Genomic DNA, 22,461 nt, shown 5'->3' with positions numbered 1-22,461 from the left:
ATCCAACTACTGATTGATTTGGTTTATTTTATTTCGCTTTTCTACCACTTTTGGGTAATTGGGAATATGAATATGAGTGATGATATTGATGAAGGGACACTGACAAAGAACACCCGTGCTCACGCCAGGATCCAAACCAGGGACCTCTGTCGTCTTGGTGCACTGTGCAAAGCAGAGTGGATGATCCAAATATCGTACATTCTACTGACGTAACAGTGCCGATTAGTAATTCAGACCACTGTTTATTACATCTTGAGAATGCTGATAAACATTTTAAAATAATTCTGTCCAGAGACCATTCGATGTTAAGAGTTTTCAAATGAATGCTAAACATTTCCATTGACACAATATTAAGTAGTTAGATAATAACGAAAAAATACAATAAAAACAATTAATAGTTTTGCGGGTTAAGTGGTAGAGCAGCCACAAGCTGAATTTCTACCTCGAGGACTTCACCAACTTATTTGACAAAAACTGTGTTGATCTTTTAGTTTCTAACGCACATCGCTGTTTGTGCGATAAATTATAAAGTTACGTCAGTGGAATATTGTGTATTGTAGCATCACATAGCACGAGTTGCACGAGCATGAAGAGCTCGCGCTGTCGTCTGCTTCAGAAGGCAGGAAGGGTCACATGAACCAATCACGGTAGACCTCTCTGCTCCGTACGCTGGCGTATGAGAGCACATTTACGTGCGCGCTGTAGAAATCGAAGCTTTCCGTCCAGAAAGGCAGCAAGGAATATAGAGTCCTGTACGCCGAACCTGCTCGGCGTCCGGCCAGGAAAGGCATTGAAAAGATATGCTAGAACGAGTGTTGAGAGTGGAGCGTTGCAAGCGGATCGCAAAAAATAGCCATTATAATGCCATGAAGGTCAAACATATATGAAATTAGTCACGTTTTACTTTATAATCACAGCATTTAAGCATTTTTGAAATTTTAAATCTGGGAACGCCGGGCGTAAGGGCATACTATAACGCTACACCACTGAAGATAATTGTGAAAAGCAGATGCAATAAAGATGCATTGCTTGTACTTTTTTTTCTTCCTTGTTTTGTTTAACTTGATTTGATTTTTGTTATGTAGTCACTTTTCTTCCACTTTGGCTAATCGTGACTATGAGGATGAACACCCATGCCCAGACGGGGAATCTAACCTGGGACCCGTGGCATTATAGCACACTGTGCATTGTGGCTATTATTAAGCATATTAAGCTACTTGGAACTGGACCTATGCTTTAAAGTGAGCTCAGAAGCACTGTGCATTCGAATGTGGATCCTGTTGCATACAAGGCTGATCCCCGTGGAAGAGTGGTGAGCACAGTATGCAAGGGTCCAGGTTCGAATTCCAGCCCAGACATGGGTGTTCTTTGTGAGTGTTCCTTCATCAATTTCATCATGTCGTCACTCATTCTCATCTTCTCGATTGGCCCCCCGTGTCAGAGTGGTTAGCACATCGTGCTACGACGCCAGGGATCCCGGGTTCAAATCCTGGCCTGGGCATGGATCTTTGTGAGTGTCCCTTCATCAATTTCATCATATAATTACTCATCCTCATCTTCGCAAATTAGCCAAAAGTGGCACAAGAAGCGAAGTAAAATAAAGCAATTCAATCAATCAATCATCTTCTCGATTAGCCAGAAGTGGCTGAAAAGTGAAGTAAATTAAACCAACTCAATCTTGATTACAGTGTTACACCATTACCACAGTTTTGCTGTATGAAGTGGTTACATACCTTGTAAAAAACTATTCAGATTTGTGGATTCAGTAATACTACTTTGGGCATCTTTTTAGAAGACATCTGAAACAGTTCAACTCACGAATTCCACCTTGGCACAATAATGATAAAGCATATACCTTCAACAGTTGAGCTGTAATGTGGTCAGGAAATTGTGTAAAGGGGTTGACATTATTTTGTATTAACTCATCTGATGTTTAATTTTTTTTTTTTATTTGATTTAGTTTATTTTACTTCGCGTTTTGTGCCTCTTGGCTAATTTGCGAAGATGGGGATGAGTGATGAAATGATGAAATTGATGAATGGACATTCACAAACAACCAAACCCGACCGGGATTCGAACCCGGGACCCTTGGCGTCGCAGCGCGATGTGCTAACCACTCGGCCACAGGGTCGGGCCATCTGATGTTTAACAGCTGTTCATGAATCCAATGTATGATTATAACCACCACTGTATGTGAGCCATAATTAAAATTCTGCATTTTTAGCAGCTTTTGAATTTATTGAAATTAATGTTTGTATTTAATGCCCATGTAGTTCTCATAGAAATACACATGCTAACCATTTTACACAATTAGCTAATCACAGAACGTACTGTGTTCTTCAGGATTCCTGAGCACAGAAGATGAGGTGTGCCCTGGCAACAATGGAATGAGGGACCAGTTGATGGTTATGAAGTGGGTGAAGAAGAATATTGAAGCCTTCGGAGGAGATCCAGACAATATTACCCTCTTCGGAGTAAGTGCTGGTGGATCCAGCGTACATCTACACATGTTGTCACCAATGTCTAAAGGTATGATAGTTTGATTCAGTTGTGTCACTAAGGGAGATTTCACACTGAAGCGATAAGTGACAGGCTTTAGAATTTCACCAATCGAACGCAGGCTTGTGCAGCCTATCATGCTGCTACGGTGTGAAACATTGCAGCTGATTGGCTCATTCCCAAACATGTGTCGCTTGTTACTTCAGTGTGAAATCTCTTCAAATGAAAATCTACTTGATGTGCTTTTCATCTACGAGTACTACTAATCTAGTGTAGAAATTATAAACGTTATTGTAGTTTCTTTTCATGATATTTTGAGAAGAAATACTTGATTTGTGATATGTCTGTACTTGTTAGGATTTATTTTTTATTCTTTTTTTGTGTAATGGTTTTTATTTCACTATTTTTATAGCCTTTTTGTGAATACTCTTTTATGTTGTTGAGGTAACTGTATGCTTTTTTTATTAGTCATTTACACTAACTATGCAGACCAAAAGTTTTCATTATAGTTAAGTTATTTAATATTTATTTATTTCAACAAGGGAAATTTAGTTCTGTACATATTTAAGCATGTTTTATTTTTTCATTCACATTCTGTTTTAGTGGCATGAGTCCAGGAATGTCATAAAGAGGAGGGGTTATCTTTCTGTTCCTTATTGTATGCCACTTTTCTACCTCATTCATTAATCTCAATTGTGAAGATGAATAAGGAACTGATGGAAAGGATGATTGGACAGACACAATGATACAATGGATGTCCACAGAATTTCTTCCAGGGAGGCACAAACACAGTATTTTACTTTTGCAGGGAGGGTGAGTCAAACGAGGCACATTTTCCCCCATAATATTTTTGTCCCTCAAAAAACAATGTTTGAGTTTGAAGTTATAATTTTAATTAATGCAATTGAAATTAAATTTTATGGTAAAGTATATAATTGTTGGTAAACTTTTATTGTCCTGGGGGGGGGGGGTGGCATCCCCTTGCCCCTCATCCCCTTCTAGAAGTTCATGACATCCATGCCAGTGAGATTGAGACGAAGACCAGGGCTACCTCACCGTACAGCAAGCAGTGTCTAAATTTAAAGAAAGGAAATCTTGTAACTTTTTTATAGTAATTTTTGAAGTAATTATATCAAAGTCACATCATTAAAACAACAATAGTAAGCAATGGACATAAACTATTTCAGACCTATTTGTAAAAAGTAGCAGCCTATAATATGCAATATTTGGTAAGCACAGCATGCTATGATGCCAGGGATCTTGGCATGGACATGGGTGTTCTTTGCGATTTCCCCTTAATCAATTTAATCATATCATCACTCGTCCTCATCTTCATGATTAGCCAAAAGTGGCAGAAAAGGAAAGTATAATAAACAAATTAATCAATCAATATGCAATATTTACGTAGACTTACATGCAAGTATAAAATGAAAAATCCATAATTAATTCTTACCTTAAATCATTTACTTGAGCATAAACTTCATTCTTCTTTCATTGAACAGGGGATGGACAAAAATATGGAAACACCTGCGAAGAAAAGTCTGAATGCTGTAGCTAATAAGGTGTAGGACCACTTTTAGCTTCCAAAACAGCCTGCAGTCTCCAAGGAATGAACAAATACAAGTCCTGAATGGTGGATAATGGGATCTTGCACCATTCTTCATACAAAATGTGGTCAGAATCCTTCTCAGTGTCCATCTGTCTCTGTCATACAGTGTACATTTTCATCCACGCAGGTGTTTATCTCATGTCTTTCCGGACACACTATTATGTCATCATGATCTTCGATAGTCCCCCTCTCGATACGCCAAATAACATGGCTACTTTGGGCACCGACAATTTGCCCTCTTTGAAACACTGTCAGCTCGGACATGATTCAGTATCAACTGCACTGCACGCTATCTACAGTACAACTGTCGACTCCTACCAGTCCAACAGGGTCCTATCTCACGGTGCAAAACAAAAGAATGCCGCACCGCGTCAGATTTTAAGTGGAAAAATTGTGTCTATATCACCTGTTCCGATGTCGTGGTGTTTCCATATTTTTGTCCATCCCCTGTATGTTCATACATGAATCTTTCATGGTAATAAATGTGAGCACCATCCACAACATTATGGTGCTGAAACAAGGGATATGTTGCAATGCGTGACCATTTGTATGTGACTCCACCTGAAAACATTGACTGCATTTCCGTCTTGTTGACTTGTGACCTAGGGATGAGTGGATCCCAATCTTTGAAGATATCAGATCCTAAAGAATTCGGATGATGAAGATTGAAATTTCAGTCCCTGCATTCAAGATTCTATCATATCCTAGATCTGACATTTGGTTACAAATTCTGGATCCAATGTTCAGATAACGAATCCAGAATTCAAGCTTTGAATAATTTTGGATTCAAATGGCCACACCTGTCTGGTCACATCATTGGTGATATAAGTTAAGGTTCTTCGTAAACTTTGCACCATGCCATGAAGTCACATATAGGGGAGATGTGGGCCCATCAGCACCATGCTCCAGTTGCCCTTACTCCCCAGGGTTGTCCTCAGGTATTCATTTATTTGAGGCCAGGTGAACCCCAGAGCTGCTTTATGCAAGGATAACCTCAGAAAAATTCCAATTTTAGATCACAAACACTGGGAATCGAACCTGGGTCCTCCACGTGGCAATCAACTAGACTCCTGCAGCTACATTGGCATTATATTAAAGAAAGAGAGACTTGTGGAAAATACGAAGTGGTTCATTATATCTACGAACTTTAAATGACAATGGAAAGACATTCAATGCTTCCAGTAACTATATATGGTTATGAAATAAAAATATACACATAGGCATTTAATACAGTGTATAATATGGGCAATGCAGACATATGTGCACCTTGAAAATAGCGTCATATAAGTGTCCTCCTCCTGCTTGGATGCACTGTTTGAGGCAATGTGGGAAGGCTTTCATGACGCATGTCTCAACATATCCTGTGGAATGGCGCATGAACGACTGATGGTTCACAACATTACCCATGGATCTCCACTATGTAACCCACCTCAGAATACTGTGTGTCTCTGGATCTTCATTGTTCCGCCGAAGTTGCTGGTGTCAGTTTGGACGAAGGCTTCCACCGCCGCAACCTGTGTCTGCACCGGCCAACACTCCATCGTATACTAATTGCCTGACTCCCAACTCTCCACGGATGTAGGTTTGCCACACATGCGCAAGTGCATTCCGGCAGGGTTGCCAACTCAAATTGGTAGATACAATATGTGCCGACCTGTACTTGAAATAAAGTTACAAGGGCTTGCATCTCTTTCAGGTTTGTTCAATAAAGCCATTTCTCAGAGTGGGGTGGCTTTGTCTGACTGGGTTGTTACGCAGCAAGCAAGACGAAAGGCTTTTCAGCTGGGAGAGTTTCTGGGATTCAAGGCCAAGGATTCTGTGGAACTTGTCAACTCCTTGAGAACAGTGGATGTAACACAAATTTATGAAGCAGTGCCAAAATTTAGGGTTGGTGTTTAAAATTATGTGCAGAATGATAAGTTTAAACAAGATAGTTAGATATCATTACTTAGTTATCCACAAAAAAGCAAAATCTTACAAATATCTCCCACAGACAATCTAGACAGGCGTAGAAAAATGCAGGGTGCCCGGTCGCTGTGGTGCCTGAAATTGTTCATGTGGCAACTGAATTTTCAAATTCAGTTATAATAAAAATAGTTGTTTTAGTATTTCGAGTTAACTTGTGGATTTTTCAATTCCCTTTTTTATGCGTGACAAGTACAGTGTGTTTATTATTTTTTTTTAAAAAATGTGTATTTCCTACATAACGTGTATCATTAAATCAGAATAATTAACATGCCATTATAAATATTTGTACCATTGTTAGTTGGATTTTAAAATTAGCAGTGTCATGGTAGACTTCCATATATTAGAATATATTACATAGTTATTCGTGCTGTTAATGGTTGAGCTTCCTTACGAACTTGTAATCCAATAATAATCAAATAAATTAATATATGAATGGATTAATAAATATATAAAGCTGTCTCCTGAGAAAAAGGGCCTAGCACCTGCATTATTTTTAGTTTTTTTTCTAATCCCCTGAATCTAGGTATAGAAACGAGGGTAATAAGTAGTGTGCCAAACTATATACATGAATAGTTGAATTTTTAAATGGACATTCACTATTATTTCACGTGACTTCAATATCAAGATTAACAAAGACATTGCTAAATGAAATACTCTGAAACTGTGGGGAGAATTAAAATATTGGTTACAAATAAATGCAATGCTGAAGGTTTTAGAGAAGTGTAGACACTTTTGATTTTTCATAGGAAAAATAACTAACTCTCTAGCCTTCTTAAACCTGAAGGTTCGTGGCTACAGCAACACAGGCCTTCCATCTGTTCCTATCCTGAGCAAGATCTATATACTGTCTGGCTACCTTAGCCGAGACCATGGACGGAAGTGCGCATGCGTCAACCGGACGTGTTCAGTGGCTAAATAGGGGTGACATCACGTTGGGCAGGAAGCGGGTTCCTTGAAAATTGTCTGCTGTGGAAACAATGAAGTTTCAACGTAGTAATATCGCCGCCAAAATGTAAGGGTTCAGATCGAAATGAAAGCCATCCATATATCTACTATATCAGCAAACAGAACATATGAGTATTCAACACGTCACATTAGTATATGAACTTGTTTGTAAACCAGTAGCTTTATTTTAGATCATTCAATTAAATTGATTTCCTTAGTAAATATTATAATTAGCATAAATGTGCACAGCATTAATCAGGATAGTGTTCACTAATAATAATAATAATATTGTATATACGAGTAGTATTATAAATATACTTGTAGTGACGGAATGGTTTGTGACATTTTCTAGCATAACGAGGGTGTTTTGTAGGATATGCAACAAGGGCCAAAACGTCTCAATTTTCTTTATCCCACTTCGAAACGGGTTCTTGCCAATTGTAAGAGCCATCACAGACACAACACAGCAAGCGGTAATAAACACAAGAAGCGAAATAGTACAGGGTAGTTTGGCGAGGGCTTCTCCCTGCTTCTCCTCTCGCGTTTGGAATCATCCTCTCCAGGTAGTTTTGTCTTCCTTGGCCGGACTGTACTCTTTTCCATACCTAACAATTTCCTTTAGGGCCATCTCAACATATAACTTCTGTCCATATTGTTTCTTGGTACAAATATATCTGTTCTTAATTATGCATGTGCATTTTTTATTTCAAAATAACAACATATGAATTACATTACAGCACTTCGAATGATGTCAATGTGAACTTCACTAAATTTGATTTTTTATTATTTAGTGTCGCTTTTCTGCCACTTTTGTCTAATCACAAAGATGAGGATGGAGATGAGGATATGAATTTGATACACTTTTGCTATTTGCATATCTTATAAAATTACAAGAGGTGAGGAGGAAAATCTCTGCCAATTGTCCATATTGCCATGGCAAATACTTTAATCATTGTTACACTGCACTAACTATGCTCTTTTCAAGTGTTATTAAACCCAGTTTTTGTTGGTTCTTGCAGTCAGCCGGAAGTGGCACAAATACAATGTTAAATAAACTCAATCAATCAGTCAAATAGGGAAATATAAAATTCTTAGCCACCAGAAAAAATAGTTTGTACATATAAATAATTATACCAATTGCAGATGTATAACGAACACAAAAATGTATTTATACTTCAACAACTAATGTACTTTCCTATAATTTATCTTCTTTTGAACAGAAATATCTACATATTTTCGTGATACCATTTTGTCCTGTGGTGGAGCGAAAGAGAGAGACCAACGAAGATGTATTTTTACCTGAACACCCCATTGAGCTGATAAGATTGAATCAAGTTAATCATGTGCCATGGCTCCTTGGAATCACCTCTCATGAAGGCATTTTTACTGCAGCCCGTAAGTGCACTCTGTCAGGATTCTTTGATTCTATTTTAGATTACAAATTAATTACGTTTAAATGCTTTATGATAGTAGAGGGGTACCATGATGGTATAAGTGCCACGTGTCAACATGTTTATGTAAGCAAAAGCAAAAGGTATTACTTTATATATATGTTGTTCTATCACAGTCTCAATATATTGGGACTGTAACTTCAGGAAATATATTTTTTTAAAGGCAGAAGCTGTCTGTAGGTTAGATGTTTACAGAACAATAATTCATTATTCATATGAAAATTTTTTCTTGTATGTATGCATTGCTTACGTTGTAGAATTATTGTCTTGTAGTCTACGGTTATTACAAGCATAAATATCAGATAAATGTCATTGAAATGAAATTTATCAGAATAAATGTCTGATGAAGGGAGTGTGTGTTCTCCTGAAACGTCACAACGAAAAACTGTGTTTTTATACTTGTAATAACCGTAGACTACAAGAGAAATAATTCATAGGAGAAACTGAACTTAAAGATGTTTTGAAGTAATATATGATGTGTGTGTGTCATGCCTCTCTTATGACTCGCCACAGCATTTTTGTGCATCTTATTTGAATTAGGTATCTTAGCAATACACTGTGTGTTACTCACATTAAATATGACAATTATTAGACTATATACGTAATATTAACATTAAGCATGATCTGGTTCAGTGGCATGTAGGAAGGGTTTCTAAAGCAAATAAAAAAAAATTATGTAAATATACATCTTTCTGTTTCTGATACCGTATATATGAACCTACTGTGGAAATGTTTGTTGAGTGTGTTAATGAAACTATAATGATTTCAATAACTTTTCTTCCAGTGTAAAATAAAACATTCTGGATGTACCCAGCGTTGTATAAAGTGGGTACCTAGAGGAAATTCTGGGGGGTAAAGGTGGCCAGGGGCATGGTGCTGATCACATCACATCATGGCATGGCATGGCATGGTACAAAGCTAAGGGGAACACTTTGCTTTTACTATATAATTGTAACTTAAACTTTTTTTAATAGTGTTTGTAGCTGAATTTTGCCAATTTTTTTCATGGTAGTTTACGATTATTAGTATTTTGTATATTATTCTACACAAGGTGTTTGCTATTTTTCCCTGTAAAAATCATTAAATTTTAAATCAAGGGAAATTTAAGTGTTTTCGCAGTGTACATGTTACATTTCCGTTCGTATGAGCTTCACCCCATTAGTACATACATTTTCTTTCCTTTCTTAGAGCCTAATAAACACAATTAAATGATTACGAGATTAATGTACTTTCACCAATAGTGATTCTGATATCTACACAATCCTTTGGTACATTATTCTATAAATTATTTCTGTAAAGTTAAATCCATGATTTCTTTTTTTTAAAAAAATACCTGATTTAAATCGCAATTTAAATGAATGCACAATGAAGAATGTACATATTTACACATTTTTGTTCTTTCAGAATTTGTTATGGATCCTGACTTTGTGAAGCAATTGGGTGAAAATTTTGAGCAAATGGCCCCAAATCATTTCTGGTATGATGAGTCGAAGCACTGTAAGGAAATCAACAGGAGGATAAAAGAGTTTTATTTTGGAAACAAGCCTGTTGGGCCTGAGCAAATGGACAAATTTATTGAGGTAAGTTGAAAGATGATGATGCATGATAGTTATATGAAATAGTTGAGAGGAAAAAGCACAGAGGAACAACTCTGATCCAGACAGTCAAGATTGTTGTTTCTCAGGCATTTAATTTGGTTAAAATGGGCAGGCAAAAATACATTCATAATGTGGAAAATAGGCAACAAAAGCAAATAATTGGCATAATGTAATGAAGAGAGTGGCAAATACCAAGTCTGTTATATCTACAATTTCATTCAAAAAGTTAAAATCTACATGGAAATAACATTTTTACTTTCTTGTGTTGCCTTCATTTTTTCTTTCTGTCAGAAAGAATGCTTTTTCATAACAAAAAATGATCTCTCTACTTCGACAGAAGTAATTGGACCATACATGAAACACCAATAAAGAATTTCGACCTTTAAGAATAACAGATTATCACAAATTGTTTTCAATTTCTCTAAGTCCACGCTTGCACATCTCTTCAACAGCTAACTCCTTTTCTCCATCAGCTGCTGCACAGATTCCTTGAAGACATTCATGGATCCTATAAGAGTTTCACCCCTTTTTCCAGCTTTGTAATTGTCTCTGACAACACCATAATATATGTATTAAGAAATGACGTTTTTGAAACAAAAATAAGTTATATACAATTTTTTTTTAAAAAAAAATGTAATTCAAAATGGCAAAGAAGGCATTACAATTTTAAGAAATAGGCATTAGGGTACAAAATAGGCAATATGAAAAAGCTGCTAAAACATTAGCAACCATAAAAAATGTATATCTAGAAAAATGTTACCAATAAATGCAGTAGGGGAAACATTTTGCTAAACTTAACAGGCTCTACTGATAACCAACACTTTAGAATTCATAACAGAATGGTCCAAGAAATGGGTGCAGTGGAACTCCTTTTTTCAAGTCACCAGATTTTACCTTTCCCCACACAATACACTGTATCTTCCCAGTCCAAATACATTAAAATCGTGGAATTAAATTATTCATTTTTTACATTTTCCCATTTTTTTCAACCACACACCCTGGAAATGTGTATCAATGTTCCATTGTACCCTAAATTTTGAAGGTTTGGTAATACATATGAAAAAAAGGACAGAAGAGGTAGTTAATCTCGAAGACTCTCTCTCTCTCTCCCCTATTCTTTCTCCTTCTCTACATCCTGTTTCGTCTATCTAATTAGTTAAAAATGTTACATTACTTACAGTTTGAGACGAGCTCAATTCTTTCAAAAAATATGCTAATAATGGATGATATTCAACTTGACGTCTTCATGCAGTGCACTTTGGGATGAAACAGCGTGAAGCTGGGGAAACATGTGTTAAGGAAAGCATATGGGAAGCCTTCTTACAGCGAGAAAATTTGTGATATTTTATATGTACGCATTTCTCATATTATCACAATAATCACAATCATATGCACAATGCTTACCTGGCATGTTTTCAATGCAGAATCTGAACTGTTTGCCCAAAAAATGGTGGCAGAGCATGAACTCATGCAATGAATTGTGGGGAAGTTGTTTGCTGAATATCATACATTGAGTTTATGTCTGTGCTGTTTATCAATTGAAAAAAAAAAAATATTGGAATACTAATCCAAATGAGATACATTTTTGGGTTTATTCTGCCAAGTGAATCTTATGTATATTTTCTTCATCCTTTTTTTTTTTAGTTGTATATGTATTTATTTATTGCACAAACCTTATCTTATTGAATAAACAAATGAAGTTTTGAAATAAAATGTAGTATACTAGTGAATCCCTTGTATTAATGAGTTCTTAAAAGTATTTTTCAACCTTCAAAAGTGATTTTTATTTAATTACTAGAATACTGCTGTGATGAGAAGAGATCTTTGAGTTGAATCTTCTGTTCAGTTGGACAGTGAATATTATCTAAAATATTCTGCTTTAAGGATATGTGCTAGTGGGATGTATATTGTTGATATAAAAAATCACTGGATGACAAAGTTATGTCTCAAGTTCCACAATAATTTTTCTGATCTTTATGTAATTCCAAATTTAAGGCAAGTTTCTACAATCATCATTATCCTTCACCGTTTCCTGCCTCTGGCTGGGTCGGCATAGAAGTCAAGACTCATAATTTTACTTGGTCTTCCACCACTCCTCTCTTTCCATGGTGTTCCAATCTTGTCCTCTTCTCCTAACACTCTCTGCTATCTGCTCTTTCCACCGACATCTTGGTCTCCCCCTTGGCCTTATTCCCACTCATTGTGCATGGTAAGCTCTTACTGGTAGTCTTCCTGCATCCATCTTCATGTGTCCAAACTATCTCATCTGTGCCTGATCTATTCTGTCCTGAAGCTTCACCACACCCACTGTCTGTCAGATCTTCTCATTCCTTATCCCTTCTAGTCGTCCTCAATATACTCCTAAAAATTTCATCTCCACTGCCTGCATCTTTCTTTTGTCTCTCGCTGTCATTGTCCAAGTCTCTGCCACATATGTAATTATTGGCACATTATTGTTGTCTATTACCTTCTTGCATTTCCTGTTCCATATTAATCTTCGAATACTTTGATATAGTCCACTATCCATTTGTCCCCTTCTGTTTCCCTCCTCTTCTGTTCTTCCACTTCTTTCATTTATGCTTCCTAGATATTTGAAGCTCTCCACTACCCTCAACTCTTCCATCTTTATTCTTGGTTCATTTCTGGCTCTGTTTCTTGTTGTTCACATTCTAGAATATTGTCTATTAATTGATAATCTAATGATATCAATTGAAGGGTTCAGGTGTAATACATGGTAAGTGTCATTTTGGTAATTTTTGAGTTACAAAGTAAAATGTGCCATCTTTCAATCTTTGAGTGAAATTGCCATGTCATACAATATGCATTGGATTCAGTGAAGACTTCTGAAATTGATAAACTGAACACGAAAACATTTTATCTACAGTATAGCTTCTAATAACCATTTTTCTTAAAGAACTCAGAAATGACCAAAATGTCACTTACCATGTTTTTCACCCGACCCCTTCAATTGATACTTGCATATCACATTATCAATAATTTTACAGATACAATATGTCTGTAAATAACTTGCAATATAGTACAACATTTTGCCACTTTATTATTTTTATTATAGATAGGTATAGATCATATAATCCTGTTTTTTATAAACTAAATGTCAACACCTATTGTATAACTTGACAAGTTTAAAAACGACGCTGCAATCCATTGTTTGCGCACCTCACATCACATTTCCCCACTCCACTGTCCGCGGCAACGTTGGTTCGCAGTGTTGCAACCTGGAGGGAGCGGAATCGTCTGAGAATTTTCAATGAAATTTGAATGTGAAAGGCATGAATTAGTATCCCCTCACCTACGCTACCTATTGATTACGCTAAATTCTAAATACATTTTGATATTTTCCCTTTAAACCTTAAATGAATGAAGTTATATTAGGGATATTTCTTACCAGCATAAGAAATGTATGAAATAAAACTATAGAAAAATTAAAAATATATAAACGATAGAACTGAGCTCACCTTCTAAACGTTTTCCAGTTCTCCTTCTTCAGTTTCACTCTCCCACTCATCCGAGTCTGTGTCTACCGATGAATCTGTGTCCGTGTCTGAATCGGCTTCATCAAGTCTAATATCAGTTCATCTACATGCTCGTCCATAAGTCCATCTCTTTCAAAGTAAGAATCTTGCAGCCAAGAGTAAAGAGCGTGAACATTTCAAGGCTTTAGAAAAGAACACAGGCAAGCGTTTTATCAGATTGCCTTCTCGTAGTGATTGTTGTACGATAAACAAACGAACCACCACCAAACTAGTTTCTTTTTTTAAAAACAAAAACAAGAAACAGGCGACTGATCGATGTCGCATTCAGAAAATGAAGTCATTCGCCCTGTAGTTTCTCTTCGTTATAAACCTTAACGCACGTTAATACTACAGTTTACGATCGGCGCACCGCATGCATTTTCAAAGGCCGGATTAAATAAAATGAACCACTGATATAATAGGAGCCTGCATGCACTGTCACGCTAAACAGTGAAAATCGTTTGTCATATTTGTTTTAGCTTAATTTTGCTGAGTTGACACCACTGGTACTCTCAATGCCAGACCAGTGAGTAGAAGAGTGGTGGAGAGGATGACGTAATAGGAAGTGCTCCGCAGCGATCTGCGCATATCGGGACTTAACTTGTCAGGCTATAGTTGCCTGGTTACACACATTGAATAAATAGGTTAATGAACCGTCTATGCTCATCATATAACATATTTGCAATTGTATACTAGATTGGTAGAATATCAATTATTTGTATCAGTAAATTTTATATCTGTACTTTATCATCATCAACAAAATGTTCATATCGATTCATCTGTACTGTGTACAGTTGTAGGTAAGCTTTATAAGATTATTATTATGAAATGTTGAATAGAAGTGCAGTATTTATGTAATCAGTGTAATGTAATATCAATTGCAGGTGGACTCGGATATGAAATTTACGGCTGGAACAGCAATGGCGGCTAAGATACATGCAAAAGAGAATCCATTTCCCATTTATCTTTATCACGTGTCATATCAAGGAGAACACAGCTTACTTAAATTTGTGGGTGTGCGAAATGTCAAAGGTAATGTAATTTTTAAATAAAATTGATTTTGGTTGTTACTATGCGATTATTTTAATGTTTGATGTTTATCTGTACACTTTCTCAAGGAATGAAGAATTAGAGAAGTAGTTATGGTACCCACCATACCAAACCAAGCCATATTTTTTCTTTTTTTGAGGGGGTTGGGGGGGAGAGATGGATAAATTAGTTTCGTAATGAGTATGGAGCGGAAGTTGATGAAATGTCATCTTTTTTCTGACATGTCGGACACGATGCCCATTACAATATTACACTTCATCTAGAACCATTTTTTTTGCATTTTTTGCCAATTTTCAGGTTTTAGGTCATTTTCCCCAATTTTCGGCATTTTTCGCAATATTCTGTGTATTGTTTCATCATATTTTGTCACTTGTTTCATTTTGGTAATATTCTTGAGTCCTTTCACCAAGGTGATCATAGGCCTATATATATATCTCGCAGGATTGCAATTCACGAGCAAAAGAAATGCTGAACTGGTGACAGTCTTTGTTGTCTCGGGGGAAACAACTTTTTCATTAAATTGTTTTAAAATTATTCGGTTGTTTCCATTGGAAATCCTCATTGCATATTTTAATTGAATGTTTATGTGGTAGTATCATTTGGTACCTTTTTTTTTAAAGCAAGGTTGCATTTTGTTTAATTATTTTTACGTAATTTTTTCCCATTTTTTTAGGACATTCTATAGGTCATATACCTATATTTTTTAGGTCATCAACTTCCGCTCCCTAGTAATGAGTGTGGCTTCGCAGACAAATATTTTAAAACAAAATTATAGTAGATTAACATGGTACAGTTGCAATGGTATACATCCATTGCAACTTAGAGCAGGTACATTTCGTTACTATTTTATTGAAGTCAGTGCAGTAATATGGGCAATTTCCAAGAATTCTAAAATAGAATTTTACTTTACATACTTACACTCTGTTTTGGGAATCTGTGGAGCAAGGCCATGCATAACGGCAGAGCACCACTTACCTTGTCACATGTTCATTGGTCGAGCCTTCCGAGCCACTACCTGCATAGAGGACTATTTTGTGTTAGTTCCTACAGAGATTCTTGGGACAGAGTGTACTTGGTCCACTTCTAATATGTGAGGTATAGGTTTTCCTGGAGGCTCACCAACTATCTTTGTTCTATACTAGATCTTTGACTTCTTTCCAGTATTCTATTATTTCCACATCTTCTCATGTTCTCTAGACTTTCCTCATTGTCTGGTTCCATAGATTTTTTTAAAATCAAATGCCACTTCTGTTGCCCGTGTTCTGCTGTTAGTTGACATTTTTTTTTACCATACTATCTCTTATAATGAATATACGCTCAAAATTGTTCTTGTTCTGAGAACATTTTCATTTCAAGTACAATTCTACATAATTCTGTTACAATTATATGAATCCAATTGATTCAGTTTTTAATATTATACAACCAATTATAGATTGAACATATTAATCAGTATTCAATCAATAATGATCAATATATTCATGTTATATGTGCATGTTCATTTATCAGTAAAAGTGCTGATCATTGCACTGATCTGTTATTTTTATATGTAGCTTATAATTTAGTACAAAGTTGTCGTTTTCTTATTTTTCAAATCAATATAAGTGTAATAATTATTGTACCTAAGCTGCGTAAATCTAAGTATGCAGGGTCTTGCAATTGCAATATCCATCAATGTGTAATAGCAGTATCAGTTACAAGATTGCAACACTGAAACATGTCAAATCAACATTCTGGTGAGCAGGTGGGGTAGATATAGATAGGAAAAGAAAGCAGATTGTAATACGAATGTAAGATAAAAAGCAGTGTTGCAAACAGCTAAAGTTATAATGACTACTTTGTTTTTACATAGAAGTTATATTTCTTATTGTGTTTTAGGTGTTGCTCATACTGACGACATGACATATGTTTTCAAATCCAAAATGTTTGGTGACAAATTGAATGCTTCAGACCGAAAAATTTCAGATCGTTTTGTTACCATGTGGGTCAACTTTGCTAAGTATGGGTAAGCATTTACATACTAGAAGTTTCTGTCTTGTATTTCCTGTAATTATATTAGAGAAATGAGTTAGGTTTGTCATGATCACCCTTCACTCTTTCCGATCTCTGATTGGTCAGAATAGCAGTCAAGTGTCTCCATCTCTTGATCTTCCACCAATCTCCCATTTTCAATGCATGGATTTTCATGTAAGATTGCATTGTTAGAATTGTCAGCCATGTTCTTGCCTTTCACAAAACGACACCTATATTTTTCATTAGTAGTAGTGTGTGAAAGCATTGGAATGTGTTGTGAGTTATGTGCTATCATTATGTTAATAACAAATATTTAAATTTACTAGTTTCTTGTTTCGGGGAATTACCGTATTTGCCAACATATAAGACCCCCTTTTTTGTACACATTTTTGAGGAAAAAAGCTTCATCCCTGAATTTATAATTAATTTACAGTTTTTCAAACATAAAGTAAAATGTAGGGTAACTTTCAACAAATAACTTATCTAATCAAAGTAGGAAAAAATGAATAAATTTTAATCTTTGTCACACACCGCAAGGAAGCAAGAAAGAAATAGTCTAACTCTGAACAGAGACAATTTAAAAAAATAAAGGTAATCCAAGACTGAGTATCGACACATAAGATACACCCTATTTTTCAGATCTATTTTTAAAAGAAAGGAAGTGTGTCTTATACGCCTGCAAATGTGGTAAATATGTGGTAACAAATTAAATAGCAGTGGCTACCGAAATTAATACAGAAAAAAGAACAGTTTTGTGGATAACGGAGTACTTCATTTCAGTATGTAAGTAAAGGGTGTCCCAATAAAAGCGGCAGATTTAATATGCTTAAGAAAATACTGTATTTTTACAAAATGTCAAATATTTTTACATCATTACAACGCGTAAATGTTCCAATTTAAGAATGAAATATTTTTTTGGACTCGCAATAACACTGTCACACACAATAACGATGTTCTCAACAGACCGGCTAGATTGAGAGCGTGGTGTTTTAATGTCTGCTGTCGAACCTGTTTCCTCAAATTTCTTGATCAACTTGCGAACTTACTCCCACTAGGTGCACATTCACTTCCAAGGATTGCACAAAGCTTCCTTACAGTCTCTGCATAACACTCGCCATTCTTGTAATGAGTTTTCACTCCTTTGTGTAACCTTCCATGTCAACTATGCTGCAACAATCACTGATAAAGGTATTGTTAGAACATGTTCCGTAAATCAAACTTGGCATGCTTAAATCGGAACATTTACCCGTTGTAATGATGTAAAATTATTTGTCATTCTTCTTTAAAAAGGTGTTCTATTCAGCATATTAAATCTGTCGCTTTTATTGCAACACCCTTTAGTATTGTTTGTTATTATTATTAAATCATGAAGTCTGAAAGTTTTTGAAGGGGGCTGTCATTGTAGTATTTACATATAAGTAGTGAATGATGCTGCATAAAACTTGCAATATGAAAGTGAACAAAATTTAAGCTGGGCTAGTGGCCACTTGTGTTAAGTAGTTGGCTTTCAATCTTGCCACAGAGTTCCAGGTTGGAGTCCTGGCCTGGGCATAAGTGTTTTTTGTGAGTATATCTTCATAAGTTTCATCTACATTGTCACGATTAGCAGTGCTGTAGGGATGTTTGCTTGAGCATTGGGGTTACTGTGGTTTAACATGGAAAGAGTGGGACAACTCAGGGGATGCTTTGCATAAATTTCCCTAGCAGGGGTGATACCATCCCACGGCATCTCCCTCCACTTTTAGCACCGATGATTAGTCAAAAGTGGCCAAAAGAGCAACTGAAAACAACAAAATACATATACAAATAAGATTATGCAAATCCAAAACACATATTTTATTTTGATATCATTTAGTAGTTGTAGCACTGGCCAGTGTTACTGTGGATCTGGTGTGGGGAAGATCCACTTGCTAACAATCACTAAAACTATTTGCTAAGAGCTCTAACCCTAGCACTCCTAAACTACAATTCCACTTAGTTCTAATATTGCATATGTGGTTCGGTTAGGAGGGCCAGGTTTAGAGATCATAGCAATTAGTTTTAGTGAATATCACTAAATCAGTCACTCATCGTTCCAATGTTTTTGGGCGAAATTCCACAATCTGTTGAGTGCTATGGCGGTACGTCATAATTCCTGATAATATTTCCGCAATATCCGCATCAATGTTGCGACATCGCAATCTTCCACAATCATATATTTTTTATGGCATCCTACCCTGTAAAAGCGTGGAATTTCCTCATCCAGCAATTGATCTAAATTTTCGTACCGAGTCAATTCGACACCAGTACGATCAGTGTTTATTTAGCCGACAAATTTCATCAGCCAGGACACAATACCCATTTTCTACTCACCTTCGAATACTGCAAATACTGGAAGCGGGAAGTTTGGGTTTCCGGAAGTTTTTGGCTGGTAGGGCTTTAGTTGTTGATGTATTATTGAACATATTTGTTACTCTATTTTTTTTTTCCTGTATGTAGTTTAAGACCAATATAACATGTATTTTCGAGTGCATCTAGCCTTATTATTTGTAATGTTACTTACAGAAACCCAACACCAGAGACATCTGAACTACTACCGGTTATTTGGGAGCCCACACAAGCACAGAGCATGGCATATCTTGATATTGGTGTAGAACTGAGAATGAAGAACAATTTCTTCGGCCACAAAATGAAATTTTGGGAATCATTGACACAGCTGATTGAAGATAGAGTGAAAACAATTCATGTTCACCAATCTAAAATGTAATTCATAATTGAGAATTATAAATACAGATAAACTAGTACTTGCTTTATCCACGAAACTGTTTTTTCTTCTTTGTTCTATTAATTTCAGTGGCCACTGCCACCATCCTCGTTGGAACTTGCTGTGCTGTTGCTTGGTGTGCGTCTTTTGTTTGTAGTTCGTCCATGTCGTCTGTGCAGACGCAGACGTACAGTTAACAACAGCGCACCTAGCGGCAGCAGGAGAACTACAAACAAAAGTCGCACACCAAGCAACAGCACAGCAAGTTCCAATGACGATGGTGGCAGTGGCCACTGAAATTAATAGAACAAAGAAGAAAAAAGAAGTTTCGCGGATAAAGTGAGTACTAGTTTCTCCGTATTTAAAATGTAATGTTTTGAAGTTGTATAAAATTATATTTTTGTAACCTTTTACTTTTTTTTTTACTGTATGTAAGAGAAATAAAAAGATCTGATTTCTAAAATATTTAATTTTATCTTAAATTTTAACCTTGCAGTTTATTGATAGTGTGCATTACCTGATTACCAATTTATATTAATAAAATATGTTCAGTGTCAAGGTATAACATTGAACAGATTTTTGAAGTGTGTAGTGGACTTCAACACAAACAACTTTTATTCATAGTATTTATCTCACCGAGGCCTCATTTTTTTGGTGCTTTGTTATATGTGGTAAAGATCAATAGATGGAGCCATGGGCTGAATCATCTATAATTTCTAATGAGATTTGATTTGATTGATTTTGTTTATTTTACTTCACTTTTCTGCCACTTTTGGTTCATCGCTTGTGTGCTTCAAAGAGCAACAAAGAAGATATATCGAATTAGATTGTTGTTATGCACGGAAATTGTGTGATCAAAGTTCAAGAAATATTATTTTCAGAACTATGATAGACGTTTCGTTTTTCTTTTGACCATTCACCTTTATGCACTAAAATAAAAACATATATATATTTAACGTCTAACAAGTATTTTTAATGTGCTATTCACCCATGAAAATATATAAATATGTTATCTATTTTTATTCTGTATGTGAATGGTCTGGCGTGAGGCAAGTGCCAATCCCTAAAGCCTGCTCTGGTTATGGTCCCATGCATACGTGCATGATTGTATTTTTTTGCTTTTTTCATTAAATAATACTTCTAATCTATTTCTAATCTGTGCTTCTAATGTTATGTCCGGAGTGCAGCACTTGCTTTGATTTGTTACACATGCCTTTTGTAGTGCACACTGAAGATTTTTTTGTTTTCCTAAAATAAAATGCAAGTGACAACTGTGAATCTAGGCTATGTGGAATTTACTAGCTCAGTTGGTAGAGAAATAGCATAGTATGACAAGAGACCTGGGGTTGAGTCCTGCTTGAGCCTACATTTTCCCCTGACATTGAATGAGGAATGGCTTTGAAAATAGCCACCCAGTGAATGTGATCAATAATGATAACACTCTGATATAAACTGTCCTAACAGTTTCAGAATGCTTAATTTATTTTCTTTTGATGGTCCACTGAACATTTTTTTTTCACAATGCATGGTATAATTTGAACGTATCCCCTTTCATGAGAACAGTACTGCCCTCCATAAACAGCTTTATTTTCAATTATGACATTCGTGTAACAAGCCTTTACTTAATTTATCAATCCCATAATCAATGAACTGCATTGTGTCATTGACATGACATTACTTCACTAAAATATGGAATTTCCACCTGACTTCCACAGATGGCATGGTTGTAATACTGTTGCCTCGTAATCAAGGGGGCTTCTGGGTTCAATCCCTGATGGATGCAGCTTGCAGTGGTTGAAATCCCAGCTTAAACTGTAGGCCCATTCCAGATTAGCCTATGTGAGCATACATTGAACTTAAAACAAACCTTTGACATTCACCTTCGAGAGGAAAGTTTTGAAGGAAGAGTGGGGAGAGAGGTGGTAAAGAAGCTCAAAAAAATTAATACAGAATATTGTGTATGGTCATGTATACAGGTGGTGGACAAATTAGTCACATGAAAACTGGTCGTAATTCATCCTTACAGTACAACTATGCCACCCGCTACACAAGTCTGCCACCTAGTGGCTGTGAAGGTAGAGGTATCAGTTTATTAGCAGCAGTTGTATAGGTTGTATGTGAACACTACCAGTCAAATGCAATTATGCCCAACCTATCAGACTTCCAAAACTGCATGATCATTGGAATGTGCCTAGCTAGAGCTTTAGTGATGAGAACAGCCAACCTTGTTGGGGTTGCAAGAAGCACGGTGTCAACTGGGATAACTGCCTACAGTAAAGAAGGTAAGACGTCATCTTCGAAGTCAAAACTCACCAACATTGTGAGTAGGGTGTTGAAGTGGATAGAGGGCCGAAAGCACAAGACTACAGTGTCCCATATAACCTCCAAGATGAACTTTCTCCAGGACCCTGTATCTAGCAAAACTGCTGACGATGCTGACGATGAATAATCATTAGATGAGGTACATGGATGATGGGATCGGGGGGGGGGGGGGGAGGCTTATCCATTATAAGCACAGAGGTCGCCAGAAATATTTGTAGAAGGGGGAAGGCCACTGGTAAAACTCTATTACTAGAAATAATAATGACAATAATTATTATTACCACGGTTATAATTTTACAATAATAACAATTATAAGTTATTAAAAAAAATATTTAAATCCAAATTTATTATTATTTTTATATAAATGGAGAGACTGCTACTCGATCCATGGTATGAGTGTATATTCAACACAAGTGTTGTCTATTATTTTTCTTACATTTTGTACAGTTAGTGTACACTGAAATTCATAGTTATTGTATTTCGTTATCAACTTTTAAACATTTCGTTAAAAATAAAGCTTTAAAAGTTTGGGTCAAATTTTAGTCATCAAGTTTATATTGTGTGACCTCTCACAAAGAAAATTACACATTTTGAGAGCTGTGGATCCATTTATTCTTTGGATTAAATGATACAATATGAAAATATAACCTGTTTCCTCTATTATACACTATAAACTTTTTTCGATCTAATATTTGATCCTGCTAAGGAAGTAAAATTAAATACCATTATTCAC

At 36.0% G+C, this 22,461-nt stretch overlaps 1 protein-coding gene across 1 annotated transcript in view; it reads left to right on the top strand.

Moving 5' to 3' along the window:
- Nucleotides 1-19,659, top strand: part of LOC146000153 (uncharacterized) — a 72,318-nt gene extending 52,659 nt beyond the window's left edge. Inside the window, exons 14-20 of the mRNA XM_083137494.1 lie at nucleotides 2,344-2,529; nucleotides 5,805-5,995; nucleotides 8,242-8,416; nucleotides 9,877-10,052; nucleotides 14,488-14,635; nucleotides 16,529-16,655; nucleotides 19,208-19,659. Coding sequence (XP_082993620.1) covers nucleotides 2,344-2,529; nucleotides 5,805-5,995; nucleotides 8,242-8,416; nucleotides 9,877-10,052; nucleotides 14,488-14,635; nucleotides 16,529-16,655; nucleotides 19,208-19,409 — 1,205 coding nt within the window. The 3' untranslated portion in view covers nucleotides 19,410-19,659. The remainder of the gene's footprint in view (nucleotides 1-2,343; nucleotides 2,530-5,804; nucleotides 5,996-8,241; nucleotides 8,417-9,876; nucleotides 10,053-14,487; nucleotides 14,636-16,528; nucleotides 16,656-19,207) is intronic.
- Nucleotides 19,660-22,461: the final 2,802 nt, after the last annotated feature.

The sequence above is a fragment of the Lepisma saccharinum genome, chromosome 16, assembly GCF_977018435.1.
Source record: "Lepisma saccharinum chromosome 16, izLepSacc3.1, whole genome shotgun sequence".
Lineage (NCBI taxonomy): Eukaryota > Metazoa > Arthropoda > Insecta > Zygentoma > Lepismatidae > Lepisma > Lepisma saccharinum.
This window is presented reverse-complemented; position numbering and strand designations above follow the sequence as displayed.